Source organism: Mobula birostris, chromosome 24, assembly GCF_030028105.1.
Source record: "Mobula birostris isolate sMobBir1 chromosome 24, sMobBir1.hap1, whole genome shotgun sequence".
In the NCBI taxonomy this organism is placed as follows: domain Eukaryota; kingdom Metazoa; phylum Chordata; class Chondrichthyes; order Myliobatiformes; family Myliobatidae; genus Mobula; species Mobula birostris.
Genome location: NC_092393.1, coordinates 10829656 through 10845813, shown reverse-complemented (window position 1 = coordinate 10845813; position 16158 = coordinate 10829656). Strand labels below are relative to the sequence as shown.

Sequence of the window (16158 nt, the reverse complement as noted above, 5' to 3'; positions counted from 1 at the left end):
ATTATATCACATGGTTAAAAAAAGAAACAAAGGTTAAATATGCACTTCCACGAGGAAATCTGCAGATGCTGGAATTTCAAGCAGCACACATAAAAATTGCTGGTGAACATAGCAGGCCAGGCAGCATCTATAGGAAGAGGATCGACGTTTTGGACCGAGACCCTTCATCAGGACTAACTGAAAGAAGAGCTAGTAAGAGATTTGAAAGTAGGAGGGGGAGGAGGAGATCCGAAATGATAGGAGAAGACAGGAGGTGGAGGGATGAAGCTCAGAGATGGAAAGTTGATTGGCAAAAGGATATGAGAGGATCATGGGACGGAAGGCCTGGGAGAAAGAAAAGGGGAGGGGGGAATCCCAGAGGATGGGCAAGGAGTATAGAGAGAGGCACAGAGGGAGAAAGAGAGAGAGAGAGAGAAAAAAATATATGAAGGGGAGGTGGGGTATTAACGGAAGTTCCCTTCGTACCCCATTCATTATTTATTTATTATTATTACATATATTTTTTTACTGAAGTTTTAACTTGCCTCTCAAATTTCGGAGTTACACCACATGAAAAGAGGCAGCATAGTACATATTTCTAATGTTGGGAGACCAAGATTAGAACAGAAACCTGCAGAACTTTTTTTTCTCAGATTAATGCAAAGGGATCTTTTCCTTGACAAGGAAACTGAAGTTAGTTTCATTCCCCACATTAAAATTATCTTTTTCAGCAGTCACTTCAGATTACATATTCTAATTCTAATTCTGGATACGAACATTCAACAAAGGTATTGAAATCTTCCACAGCAAAAGTGGAAGTTTTATTACTGAGTGCAGGATTTAAATTTCCTGACACAGTACATTCCCTGGAGAAATTTCAGGCAAATGACTCAACAGATTCTGCAGATTCTGGAAGTCCTGAGCAACACCCACAAATGTTGGAGGAATTCAGCAGGTCAGGGAGTACCTATAGATATTTTGGGCCAACACCCTTCACACAGGATTGGAAACGAAGGGAGTGCAAGCCAGAATAAGAAGGTGCGGTGAGTGGGAGGAGTACAAGCAATTGGTGATAAGTGAGACGAAATAAGGAGGAAGGCTAGTGGTGGAGGAAAGATGTGAGAAGCTGGAAGGGATAGGTGAAAGACAAAGGTTGAAGCAGGAATCTAAATGATGAGAACGGTGAACCTTGGAATAAAGGGAAGGAGGTAGGGAACCAAAGGGAAGTGATGGGCAGGTCATGAAGACAAGAGGACAACCAGAATGGGAATGCAGAGGAAAGAAGGATGGGGGGAGTTAAAAACAGAGGGGAGTGGAAGTTAGAGAAATTGAGGTTCATGCCATCTGGTTGGAGGCTAACCACATGAACGAGATACTGCTCTTGACCTTCTAAGTTCCTTCAGCATTTTTTGTTACACTGGATGACTGCTTCCCCCCCATCCCCCCCAGATTGAGGTTTTAAGTATAGAAGTTTTTTTTTTAAATAAACAGCCTTGGGGAGTTTAGTGCAATTTGTAGAACAGGCACAACACAGCCAAAATGCACAAAGAAGTGAATATTTACTGTAGTCGGCAGAGAACCGAGTGTTGTTGCTACACTCATCAGGCAAGAGATGTTCCACGATATACATGGTAGAAAGGCTTTGGAAAGTCAGAGATAAATAACTCATGACAGGACATCACAACCTCTGACCTGGTCCAGCTATCATACATGATTGGTCCAGCTTTCAGTCAAAGTGCTGCCCTCATCCTACATTCCATTGAATGTCACGGGTAGATAGTTGATTTCTCTTGTTGAAGGCTATTGGTACTATCAGCCTGAACATGACTATCTGCATCACGCAGGTAAAGTTAATTTCACCAGAGAAGCTGTATATAGAGTTGAGCATTATGGAAGCCAAGCACAATTGCAATTCTTTCAATCAGAAGGTCAGGAGGTAGGAGTGTTTACTGATGACAGCACAATGCTCAGCAGCATTCGCGACTCCTCAGTTAGCAGCCTACATCCTAATGCAGTGAAACCTAGACAATAATAGTCCTGGGCTGATGGGTAGCAAATAACATTTGCACCACACGAGTTTCATGTAATGATAATACCCCACAAGTTAAAACCCAGCTATCACCCTCTGACATTCAAAGGCATTACCATCACTAAATCCCTCACCATCAGTATCAGAGGAGTGGGGAGGGACTTAGCATTAACCAGAAACTGTGACCAGCTGTTCAACCCCCATTCAACAGGAGTATCCATGTACAGAGGATCCAGGGATCCTGCAGCAAGTAACTCGATCAACTTCCAAAGCCAGTCTACCATTTGCAAAGGTTGAGTCAGCAAAGTGATGGGGTATCTCCACTTGCCTGGATGGGTGCCACTTCAACAATATTCAAGAAGCTGGACACCACAGGAGACGTAGCAGCCAGCATCAATAGTTGTGATGCCGCCCTTCACTTACCTCACCACCAAAACATGGTAGCAGCAGTTTGCACTATTTACAGGATACATTGCAATCTACCAAAATAGCACCTTCCAAATCCCTGGCTGTATATGCGAGAAGGACAGGGGAAGCAAAAGCATACCCCAGATGCCCTCTAAGCCACACACCACGCTGACTTCACCAGATCAAAATCCTGGAACTCTTCTCCCCAAGAGGTAGAAAAGATCCCCCAAAAAGGCTGCAGCAGCTGACGACCACCACCTAGCATGGTTCGGGAGGGTTTAAATTAATTTGCAAGGGGGTGGGACCCGGAGCAATAGAGCAGTGAAAGAAGTGCATGGAGTAAAGCCAGATCTAACATACAGAGATGCTTTGAGGAAAGAGAGGAGGAATAAAGGGTGTAAAGGTAGTAAGGAAGAAGGGCTAAAGTGTGTGTACCTCAATGCAAGAAGCATCAGGAACAAAGGTGATGAACTCAGAGCTTGAATGCATACATGGAATTATGATGTAGTGGCCATTACAGAGACTTGGCTGGCACCAGGGCAGGAATGGACTCTCAATATTCCTGGATTTCAGTGCTTTCAAAGGGATAGAGGGGGGAAAAAAGGGAAGGAGGGATGGCATTACTGGTCAGGGATACTATTACAGCTACAGAAAGGGTGGGTAATGTAGCAGGATCCTCTTTTGAGTCAGTATGTGTGGAAGTCAGGAACAGGAAGGGAGCAGTTACTCTACTGGGGGTATACTATAGGCCCCCTGGTAGCAGCAGAGATAACCAAGGAGCAGACTGGGAGGCAGATTTTGGAAAGGTGCAAAAATAACAGGGTTGTTATAATGGGTGACTTTAACTTCCCTAATATTGATTGGCACCTGATTAGTTCCAAGGGTTTAGATGGGGCAGAGTTTGTTAACTGTGTCCAGGACGGATTCCTGTCACAGTATGTTGACAGGCTGATTAGGGGGAATGCCATACTAGATCCAGTACTAGGTAACGAACCAGGTCAGGTCACAGATCTCTCAGTGGGTGGGCATCTGGGGGACAGTGACCACCACTCCCTGGCCTTTACCATTATCATGGAAAAGGATAGAATCAGAGAGGACAGGAACATTTTCAATTGGGGAAGGCCAAATTATGAGGCTACAAGGCTGGAACTTGCGGGTGTGAATTGGGATGATGTTTCTGCAGGAAAATGTACTATGGACATGTGGTCGATGTTAAGGGATCTCTTGCAGGACGTTAGGGATAAATTTGTCCCGGTGAGGAAGATAAAGAATGGTAGGGTGAAGGAACCATGGGTGACAAGTGAGGTGGAAAATCTAGTCAGGTGGAAGAAGGCAGCATACATGAGGTTTAGGAAGCAAGGATCAGATGGGTCTATTGAGGAATATAGGGTAGCAAGAAAGGAGCTTAAGAAGGGGCTGAGAAGAGCAAGAAGGGGGCATGAGAAGGCCTTGGCGAGTAGGGTAAAGGAAAACCCCAAGGCATTCTTCAATTATGTGAAGAAAAAAAGGATGACAGGAGTGAAGGTAGGACCAATTAGAGATAAAGGTGGGAAGATGTGCCTGGAGGTTGTGGAAGTAAGTGAGGTCCTCAATGAATACTTCTCTTCGGTATTCACCAACGAGAGGGAATTTGATGACAGCAAGGACAATATGAGTGAGGCTGATGTTCTGGAGCATGTTGCTATTAAGATAGAGGAGGTGTTGAGAGTTGTTAAAATACATTAGGACGGATAAGTTCCCGGGGCCTGACGGTATATTCCCCAGGCTGCTCCACGAGGCAAGGGAAGAGATTGTTGAGCCTCTGGCTAGGATCTTTATGTCCTCGTTGTCCACGGGAATGATACTGGAGGATTGGAGGGAGGCGAATGTTGTCCCCTTGCTCAAAAAAGGCAGTAAGGATAGTCCGGGTGATTATAGACCAGTGAGCCTTACGTCTGTAGTGGGAAAGCTGTTGGAAAAGATTCCTAGAGGTAGGATCTATGGGCATTTAGAGAATCATGATCTGATCAGGGACAGTCAGCATGGCTTTGTGAAGGGCAGATCATAACTAACTCACCTGATAGAGTCCTTTGAGGAGGTGACCAGGCATAAAGATGAGGGTAGAGCAATGGATGTGATCTACGTGGATTTTAGTAAGGCATTTGACAAGGTTCCACACGGTAGGCTTATTCAGAAAGTCAGTAGGCATGGGATCCAGGGAGGTATAGCCAGGTGAAGGCAGAGGGTTGTGGTGGAGGGAGTACGAACAGATTGGAGGGTTGTGACTAGTGGTGTCCCACAAGGATCTGTTCTGGGACCTCTACTTTTCGTGATTTTTATTAATGACCTGGATGTGGGGGTAGAAGGGTGGGTTGGCAAGTTTGCAGACGACACAAAGGTTGGTGGTGTTGTAGATAGTGTAGAGGATTGTCAAAGATTGCACAGAAACACTGATAGGATGCAGAAGTGGGCTGAGAAGTGGCAGATGGAGTTCAACCCGGAGAAGTGTGAGGTGATACACTTTGGAAGGACAAACTCCAAGGCAGAGTACAATGTAAATGGCAGGATACTTGGTAGTGTGGAGGAGCAGAGGGATCTGGGGGTACATGTCGACAGATCCCTGAAAGTTGCATCATAGGTAGATCGGGTAGTTAAGAAAGCTTATGCGGTGTTAGCTTTCATCAGTCGAAGGATAGAGTTTAAGAGTCGCGAGGTAATGATGCAGCTCTATAAAACTCTGGTTAGGCCACACTTGGAGTACTGTGTCCAGTTCTGGCCCCCTCACTATAGGAAGGATGTGGAAGCATTGGAAAGGGTGCAGAGGAGATTTACCAGGATGCTACCTGGTTTAGAGAGTATGGATTATGATCAGAGATTAAGTGAGCTGGGGCTTTACACTTTGGAGAGGAGGAGGATGACAGGAGACATGATAGAGGTGTACAAGATAAGAAGAGGAATAGATAGAGTGGATAGCCAGCGCCTCTTCCCCAGGGCACCACTGCTCAATACAAGAGGACATGGTTTTAAGGGAAGGGCTGGGAAGTTCAAGGGGGATCTCAGAGGAAGGTTTTTTACTCAGAGAATGGTTGGTGCGTGGAATGCACTGCCTGAGTCAGTGGTAGAGGCAGATACACCAGTGAAGGTTAAGAGACTACTAGACAGGTATATGGAGGAATTTAAGGTGGGGGGGTTATATGGGAGGCAGGGTTTGAGGGTTGGCACAACATTGTGGGACAAAGGGCCTGTAATGTGCTGTACTATTGTATGTTCTACGTTAAGGGTAATCAAATACCAGCTCAGCCTAAGAAGCCCACATCTCTTGAATTAAAAAAAGAAAAAAAAATAATGGGTGAAATTATTATGACCTCATGAGCTTGGAGAAAACAAGAGCCTGCAGGTACTGACTGATGCAAGTCAGGCTGACTCTCTCAAGCTGTGGATGTGAAAAGCGTTCAAAACAAAAATTGAAACCGGTCCATTGTATTGCACTGCCAATTGGTGGTGGGTAGTTACCTGCAGGCAATTACTCATTGCTGGCTCATGCTGTATCTCATAAAACACTTGGACATCAATGTGCACAGAAAATTGGCTGAATCTAGATTTTCTAAATAATGCTCACAGTCTAGCCTTGCTCAGCAAAACACAAATACTGAATGTCAAATGACTGCAAACGTCTGAGTTGCAATATTTCTTCAATTGTAACACAGCTATAGCCATCCCAGATAGGCTTTGGGCCAAAACAGCAGAATCCAAAACTGGAAACTGTACCTTGCTTTTTAATTCATCTTCCAGGGAGAAGTAGACAAATCTGATGCATGCATTCACAAGGCCATCTATTAGTCGGACTATGTCCAGCCGAGCCTGATACTGGGAGGAGACCATTCCTATGAAGATCTGTCCACTCAAGGCTTGTATGCAGTCTTCCTTCTCCATAACTTCCACTATTCCCTCTGAAACAAGTTAGGCATGAGGAGTAATGCTTGCAGCAGTTCAAATTAAGTTTTTCATTTGTCTCAATGTCAAAAATCAATTGATGCGAGTGTTAATGCTAAATAGAAATGCACAGATTTCAGGTTTGATTCTCTGCTCCATGCCGTTGAATTGCAGATCACACCATCTTGCTTTCATGAGGAGTTAAATGGCAACAAATTCCTAGATGGCAGTGCAGCTATGCTTCAGCAAACCTGTAATCATTGTGGGTGAGGCAGAGTCGAAAAATGGCATGTAACACAAGACATTGATGAAGCTTTAAAAAGGCAGAAGAAATGAAAATATACACACACACAATATTTAATTTTGGGAAGACCAAAAGTACCATCAGAGCTCCAGCTGTTCCGTCTGCTGCCGTGTTTAATGGGTGTGGTCCCTGGTAAGTCATAAGAGGTGAAGATGGTATTCTGACCTGGCACCTGGACCAACTCGATGCATTTCCCATTCAGCTCAGAGGACAAGTTGCAGTGCATTGGCTTGTAAGCAAAAGCTGAACAGTACCCCGAGAGACAGGCTCGCTGGTAGAAATCTAGCACTTTTTTCCTATGGCAACAAAAATGAGGGTCAGTAATTTACAAAAGTATTATCCATTTATTCAAACATCAACAGAACGTGCAAGTGGCTAACAATTTTTTGAAAATGTTTTTTTAAAACCCAACAGCGAATTTTTGCTTGGTAGCTACAACTGCATTGACCGAGTTTCCAATTTGAGTGCAAACAGTGATTCAGCAGATTACTCCCATTTTAAGTAGTTTAATTTCTTCTATAGTTTTCCCTCAGACTCATTTCCATACTGCTAATAAATACAAACTCTGCGATGAACTCACGTAATCAGATCATAGTTTAAAGAGCCAAGAATTCGCTACATGAAAAGGATTATTACACCTTATAAGCTGACTAAAGACCAATTATCCTGGACACACAATGAAGTAACCTTCATCCTTGTACCTTCCCTGTCAAGCTCCTAAGAGTTTTCAATATTTAAAAAAAAAAGTTACTTTTAGAAAATAATGCATAGGACCAAGAAAATATAAAAAAACTGTAGATGCCGGAAATCTAAAATAAATATGTTAGAAACCCTCAGCAGATCAGGCAACATCTATGGAAAGAAAAAACAAAGCTAACCCTTCAAGTGGAAGACTGTGCTTGCTTAACTTGTCCTTGCAGGGTAATGTCCACATACCAGGAATCAACTCAATTATACTTTCTCTACTGTAAACACATTAGAACATAGAAAACCTACAGCACAATACAGGACCTCCGGCCTGTAAAGCTGTGCCAAACATGACCTTACCTGAGAAATTACCTAGGGTTACCCATAGCCCTCTATTTTTCTGAGCGCCATATACCTGTCCAGGAGTCTCTTAAAAGACCCTATCATATCAGCCTCCACTACCATCGCTGGCAGCCCATTCCACGCACTCACCACTCTCTGCGTAAAAAAAACTTACCCCTGATATCTCCTCTGCACCTACTTCCAAGCACCTTAAAATAGTGCCCTCTCATGCTAGCCATTTCAGCCCTGGGGAAAAGCCTCTGACTTTCCACACCATCAATGCCTCTCATCATCTTATACACTTCTATCAGGTCACCTCTCATCCTCCGTCGCTCCAAGGAAAAAGGTTGAGTTCACTCAACCTAAGGCATGCTCCCCAATCCAGGCAACATCCTTGTAAATCTCTTCTGCACGCTTTCTATGGTTTCCATATCCTTCCAATAATGAGTCAACCAGAACTGAGCACAGTACTCCAAGTGGGGTCTGAGCAGGGTCTATATAGCTGCAACATTACCGCTCAGCTCCTAAACTCTATCACACGATTGATGAAAGCCATTGCACTGTATGCTTTCTTAACCACAGTCAACCTGCGCAGCAGCCTTGAGTGTCCTATGGACTCGGACTGCAAGATCCCTCTGATCCTCCACACTGCCAAGAGTCTTACCATTAATACTATATTCTGTCATCATATTTGACCTACCAAAATGAACCATGTCACACTTATCTGGGGTGAACTCCATCTGCCACTTCACAGCCCATTTTTGCATCCTATCAATATCCTGCTTTAACCTCTGACAGCCCTCCACACCATCCACAACACCTCTAACCTTAGTGTCATCAGCAAATTTACTAACCCATCCCTCCTCTTCTTCATCCAAGTCATTTATAAAAATCACAAAGATTAGGGGTCTGAGAACAGATCCCTGAGGCACACCACTGGTGACTGACCTCCATGCAGAATATGACCCGTCTACAACCAGTCTTTGCCTTCTGAGGGCCAGCCAGTTCTCAATCCACTGAGCAAGTTCCCCTTGGATACCATGCCTCCTTACTTTCTCAATAAGGCTTGCATGGGGTACCTTGTCAAATACCTTGCTGAAATCCATATACACTGCATCCACTGCTCTACCATCATCAATGTGTTCAGTTACATCATCAAAAAAATTCAATCAGGCTCGTAATGCATGATCTGTCTTTCACAAAGCCATGCTGACTATTCCTAATCATATTATGCCTCTCCAAATGTTCATAATTCCTGCCTCTCAGGATCTTCTCCATCAACTTACCAACCACTGAAGTAAGACTCACTGGTCTGTAAATTCCTGGGCTATCTTTACTCCCTTTCTTGAATAATGGAACAACATCTGCAACTCTCCAATCCTCCAGAACCTCTCCCATCCCCATTGATGATGCAAAGACGCTTAGCAATCTCCTCCCTTGCCTCCCACGCCTGGGGTACATCTTATCTGGTCTCGGTGACTTATCCAACTTGATGCTTTCCAAAAGCTCCTGCACATCCTCTTTCTTAATATCTACATGCTCAAGCTTTTCAGTCCACTGTAAGTCATCCCTACAATCACCAAGATCCTTTTCCGCAGAGAATACTGAAGTACTCATTAAATACCTCTGCTATCTCCTCCAGTTCCATACACACTTTTCCACTGTCACACTTGATTAATCCTATTCTCTCACGTCTTATCCTCTAGCTCTTCACAGACTTATAGAATGCCTTGGGGTTTTCCTTAACCCTGTCTGCCAAGGCCTTCTCATGGCCCCTTCTGCCTCTCCTAATTTCTGTCTTGAGCTCCTTCCTGCTAGCCTTATAATCTTCCAGCTCTCTATCACTACCTAGCTTTTTGAACCTTTCATAAGCTCTTTTCTTCTTGACTAGATTTACAACAGCCTTTGTACACCATGGTTCCTGTACCCTACCATCCTTTCCCTGTCCCATTAGAATGTACTTATGCAGACTCCACGCAAATATCCCCAGAACATTTGCCACATTTCTTCTGTACATTTCCCTGAGAACATCTGTTTCCAATTTATGCTTCCAAGTTCCTACCTGATAGCCTTATATTTCCCCTTAATCCAATTAAACGCTTTCCTAACTTGTCTGTTCCTAACCCCCTCCAATGCTATGGTAAAGGAGATAGAGTTGTGATCACTATCTCCAAAATGCTCTCCCACTGAGAAATCTGACACCTGACCAGGTTCACTTCCCAATACCAGATCATGTACAGCCTCTCCTCTTGCAGGCTTATCTACATATTGTGTCAAGAAACCCCATCTAAACCCTTTGCTCTAGCGAGATGCCAATCAATATTTGGGAAATTAACATCCCCCAGCATGACAACCCTGTTATTATTACACTTTTCCAGAATCTGTCTCCCTATCTGCTCCTCGATGTCCAGGTTACTATTGGGTGGTCTATGAAAAAAACACCCAGTAGAGTTATTGACCCCTTCCTGTTCTTAACTTCCACCTACAGAGACTCTGTAGACAATCCCTCCATGGCTTCCTCCTCTTCCTTTGGTAGGAAGATCAATGGACAATACTCCAGGTGCAATGTTCTACATTAATTGAAGCAAAATAGACTTATAATTAATTCTGAGCATACCAACATACTGCTCGTCTTTAGCTGTGCTGATTTGTTGCACCATATTGTTAAACTGTCAGTGTGCAAGGACACCTATCTCCTTCTGAACACCAACATTTTTCAACCATTTAAATCTTTAAAAATATATTATTCCCAAAGTAATTAACCTCATTTTTTCCACATAATAAAATACCTGGAATGTCCATATCTATTTATTAAATCTATTTTTATTGCAGCAGTGGAACACAGCACGAAGGAACACAATTCATTACTTCCTAACCAACCCTTTCAAAACACAATGCAAGTCATCAACTCTAGAGATTTACTGAATTTCAGTAACACTACTCTCTACAGCTTTTTAAAACAATGCTAATTTCTTTTAGCTCTTCACCACCAGTCTAGACTTATCATTCTCTATTTTACTAAGCATCTTCTTTCAAGACTTCAGACTTAATTGCTCTACTAGCTCCTTATTCCACAATATAATTTCTGCTGCCTCAATCACTAAGATTCTCACATTATCTTTCGCTAATCATTTCCTTTTTTACACATCAATAGTAACTTGTGATTCTTACTTCTTCTTTACGTTTCCTTACCAATTTTTCGTTGTCTTTCAGTGAATTCTGAAATCTTCCAATTTACTTTATTGGTGACATTATGAACCTTTACTGTTGGTGTAATACTAGTTCTTACTTTACTGATAGTTATGGCACTTCTCATGTTATATACAACTCTAATTTCATGATTATACCTCACATTACCATTACTGTTTGGGAACCTACTGTCAATATACACACCACAACCTCCACCTTTGAACCTTGCTGTCTCTTACCTTACCTCAACTGGATTCCTTTCTTTGTACCACTTTTATTCCATCCTTTGTTATCAGGGCTCTATCCATCCCATTTTGCTTTTCCCTTTAAGTTAAACAGCCCAGAATATTGAGAGATTTATTTTACTTTATGTATCACATTAAGCAACAATGACCTGTCAGATCCAGAGAGGGGATAAATATCTGCACCATCCCAGAAATCTGTGCAGGCCTCCAGGATGACATCAGCTGTGCCATGAGATAACATCTGTACGCTATCTGTGAAAGAGCACAGTAAAAGGATTTTCAATTCGTGGGTCAATAAAACTTTTCATAATCTGTTAAACATATCTTAAAGAAAGACTAAGAACTACAATGAATGAGCACATTGTTCTACAAACCCCATTTCCAGAAAAGTTGGGATATTTTCCAAAATGCAATAAAAACAAAAATCTGTGATATGTTAATTCACGTGAACCTTTATTTAACTGACAAAAGTACAAAGAAAAGATTTTCAATAGTTTTACTGACCAACTTAATTGTATTTTGTAAATATACACAAATTTAGAATTTGATGGCTGCAACACACTCAAAAGTTGGGACAGAGTTAAAATAAGATTGAAAAGTGCACAGAATATTCAAGTAACACCAGTTTGGAAGACTCCACATTAAGCAGGCTAATTGGTAGCAGGTGAGGTATCATGACTGGGTATAAAAGTAGCGTCCATCAAAGGCTCAGTCTTTGCAAGCAAGGATGGGTCGTGGCTCACCCCTTTGTGCCAAAATTCGTGAGAGAATTGTTAGTCAATTCAAAAGTAACACTTCTCAATGCAAGACTGCAGAGAATTTAGGTCTTTCAACATCTACAGTACATAATATTCTGAAAAGATTCAGAGAATTCAGAGACACCTCAGTACGTAAAGGGCAAGGTCGGATACCACTGTTGAATGCACGTGATCTTCAAGCCCTCAGGCGGCACTGCCTCAGAAACCATCATGCTACTGTGACAATTATAGCCACCTGGGCCCAGGAGTACTTCAGAAAACCATTGTCACTCAACACAGTCCGTCGCTGCATCCAGAAATGCAACTTGAAACTGTATTACGCAAGGAGGAAGCCATACATCAACTCTATGTAGAAACGCCGGCAAGTTCTCTGGGCCCGAGCTCATCTCAGATGGACCAAAAGAATGTGGAACTGTGCGCTGTGGTCAGATGAGTCCACATTTCAGCTAATTTTCAGAAAAAACGGGTGTCGAGTTCTCCGTGCCAAAGATGAAAACGACCATCCAGATTGTTATCAGTGTAAGGTGAAAAAATCAGCATCTGTGATGGTATGGGGGTGCATCAGTGCCCACGGCATGGGTGAGTTGCACGTATATGAAGGTACCATTGACTCTGAGGTGTATATTAGGATTTTAGAGAGACATATGTTGCTACCAAGGCGACGTCTCTTCCTGGGACGTCCATACTTATTTCAGCAGGACAATGCCAGACCACATTCTGCACGGGCTACAACAGCGTGGCTTTGTAGACACACAGTGCGTGTGCTTGACTGGCCTGCTGCCAGTCCAGATCTATCTCCTATTGAAAATGTATGGCGCATCATGAAGAGGAGAATCAGACAACGGAGACCACGGACTGTTGAGCAGCTGAAGACTTATATCAAGCAAGAATGGACAAATTTCCAATTGCAAATCTACTACAATTAGTATCCTCAGTTCCAAAACGACTAAAAAGTGTTATTAAAAGGAAAGGTGATGTAACACAATGGTAAACATGCCTCTGTCCCAACTTCTGTTGAGTGTGTTGCAGCCATCAAATTCTAAATTTGTGTATGTTTACAAAATACAATTAAGTTAGTCAGTAAAACTATTGAAAATCTTTTCTTTGTACTTTTGTCAGTTAAATAAAGGTTCACGTGAATTAACCTGTCACAGATTTTTGTTTTTATTGCATTTTGGAAAATATCCCAACTTTTCTGGAAATGGGGTTTGTATATACTAGCATGCACTGTTTTCAGATAATATCATCACTCTTAAGTCAATTAAAATACAGTTTAAAATAAACCAATATCAGGAGATTAACAGGGTCTTTCACCTACCAAATTCATATGCTGGGAGCTCACATTAAGTTTTGGCGAATTAAGTTTTAATTCACTTTCTGCTTAAACTTTAAAATGATGTTTTACAAAAAAGATCGATGTGCCAAATGATCCATCAAATACATTGAAAACTTCCAAAATACACCATTTCCTAGTGACGTTTTGACATGTGAAATGCAGCAAGGTCTCCTTGATTTACAATAGCCTGGATTTCTACTAGATTTTGACAGCTTAGTTACCCAAATAACTGCTGTAAAATTTGCAACACCCATGTAAATGCAAAAGCTCCAAACCACTGGCTATGCTGCATCCAATTACTCGGCATGAAAGTTTGGACAATCTACTCTATCAGTTTGCATGAGCAGATGCATTTCAATCAGTAAACACAAAATACTCTGCAGATGCTGAGGTCAAAGTAACACTCACAACACGCTCAGGACTCATGAGTCCTGCTGAAGGGTTCTGGCCCAAAACGTCAACTGATCGTTTCCACGGATGCTGCCTGACCTGCTGAGTTCCTCCAGCATGTTGTGAGTGTTGCATTTCAATAAGGTATGTTATGGTTGAATTTTATGTGTTATCTTTCAATTATTGAAGTAACTTTTTTAGGTCACTGTTTTAATAATATTGATACCTATTTTATCTTAATGTTTCTGCATTTATGTGACAGTGAGAAGTATTGAAAAAGTTTACAATTTTTAAGAAAATCATCCTCATTTGTTAATGGATTCTGAGACAGTTTCATTTAGATAGATTTGCTAATAGCAAAAACATCTTTAAAATTTTGCTTAGTCAAAAATGATGCACATTTTTGTCCAAAAAAATTTAAGAAGTTTTCTACATATAAGGTAAATTACAAGATGAGCCAGTACTGATTTAATGTTTGGGGTCTTACACCTGGGAAAGAGGCCCTTTGACCTATCATCATATAATCTCATTTTTATATCTTGGCGTGAAAGTTTTTTGTTGGTATGAAATTCATCTATCAGTGTTCTCACCAAGTCTCTATTTTTCTGAGTTTTATTCAAGATATTTGAGGAAGTGGTTCAACAAAGAGATTTCATCTGAATGCGAGGCCCATTACTATGGCTTGTGGCAGAGGTTAGCACTAGAGGAAAGTTTCCCCCATTATAACTCAAGTATTTTGAAATTAATATTCACCAGTTACTGTATCTCTCACAAAAAGGCTAATCATGTGACTGAGTGGTGGTCGCCTCTTGGTTACATTCAAAAGTCGCCGAGTTACTGGTTCTTGGACTATCTCTGCTGTTGGAAGCTGATACATGGTCAGGTGATTCTCTTGTTTGAAGAGTTCTTTAGCACCAGGAGTAAAACCTACAAAAAAAAACAACAATAAATTTGTTTCTGTTTTCTTCAAAAACTTCTTTTCTTCCTTCCTCAGGTCATCCTACAACTATGGGCTGTGGCCATTGTCTTGAGTTATTATTGAAAACTGTTCACTATATTTAGGCTCTTTTGCATTCATTCACAATTCAACAAGTTTTGGCAAATAAACGATATAGATGCAATCTGACATACTACAAGCAAAATTGGGAAATTTAAGCTGATTTTAAAATTTCCTCAATAAACATATACGAATGCTGCATCATCCAAAACAATGGTTCTCAACCTAGGCCATATACCACCTCTTCCCCCCACCCCCACCCCCCAACAGGAAGCCATGCCGGATTTTGTAGGGACAATAAGTAAAAAAAAAAGGAACTGGGGACCACAAGAGTTTCTGAATGGGCCGTTAGTTTCCTGTCTTAATGAAATATTACTGAAATACACAGTATAAAAAATATATGAACATAATTTATTTAGAACCCTGAATAAAATGAATGGAAAAATATGTTAATGATGCAAATAAGGCATGTGAATCGCTTTCCCTACTCCTGCTTGACCATGCAAAAAGCACCATTCAAATCCTGCAAACACGAGAAAGTCTGCAGATGCTGGAATTTCAAGCAACACACATAAAAGGTGCTGGTGAATGCACCTGGCCAGGCAGCATCTCTAGAAAGAGGTACAGTCGACGTTTCGGACTGAGACCCTTCATCAGGACTAACTGAAAGAACAGCTAGTAAGAGACTTGAAAGTGGGAGGGGGAGGGGGAGATCCGAAGTGACAGAAGACAGGAGCCAAGAGCTGGAAAGTTAATTGGCAAAGGGGATATGAGAGGATCATGGGACAGGAGGCCTAGGGACAAAGAAGGAGGGGGGAGGAGCCCAGAGGATGTGCAAGGGGTATAGTGAGAGGGACAGAGGGAGAAAAAGGAGAGAGAAAGAAAGAATGAATGTACATATCATAATAAATAAATAAATAACGGATGGGTTACAAGGGGGAGGTGGGACACTAGCAGAAGTTTGAGAAGTCAATGTTCACGCCATCAGGTTGGAGGCTACCCAGACGGAATATAAGGTGTTGTTCCTCCAACCTGAGTGTGGCTTTATCTTATCTTTACGGTAGAGGAGGCCGTGGATAGACATATCAGAATGGAAATGGGATGTGGAATTAAAATGTGTGGCCACTGGGAGATCCTGTTTTCTCTGGCGGACAGAGCGTAGGTGTTCAGCAAAACGATCTCTCAGTCTGCGTCGGGTCTCGCCAATATACAGAAGGCCGCATCGGGAGCACTGGATGCAGTACATCACCCCAGCCGACCCACAGGTGAAGTGTCGCTTCACCTCAACTTCCACTAATGCCCCACCTCCCCCTCGTACCCTATCCGTTATTTATTTATATGCACACTATTCTTTTTCTCTCTCTCCTTTTTCTCCCTCTGTCCTTCTCACTATTCCCCTTTCCCATCCTCTGGGCTTCCCCCCTCCCCCTTTCTTTCTCCCTAGGCCTCCTGTCCCATGATCCTCTCATATCCCTTTTGCCAATCAACTGTCCAGCTCTTGGCTCCATCCCTCCCCCTCCTGTCTTCTCCTATCATTTTGTGTCTCCCCCTCCCCCTTTCAAATTTCTTACTAGCTCTTCTT

The 16158-nt window shown here is 42.2% G+C and overlaps 1 protein-coding gene across 7 annotated transcripts in view; it reads right to left on the bottom strand.

The window, feature by feature from the left end:
* Positions 1-16158, bottom strand: part of tmem94 (transmembrane protein 94) — a 173163-nt gene that overhangs the window by 68228 nt on the left and 88777 nt on the right. For all 7 annotated transcript variants that reach the window (XM_072242652.1, XM_072242653.1, XM_072242657.1 and 4 more), the window contains 4 exons: positions 14333-14506; positions 11245-11347; positions 6711-6928; positions 6164-6345 (listed from right to left, as the gene is read on the bottom strand). In XM_072242652.1, coding sequence (XP_072098753.1) covers positions 6164-6345; positions 6711-6928; positions 11245-11347; positions 14333-14506 — 677 coding nt within the window. The remainder of the gene's footprint in view (positions 1-6163; positions 6346-6710; positions 6929-11244; positions 11348-14332; positions 14507-16158) is intronic.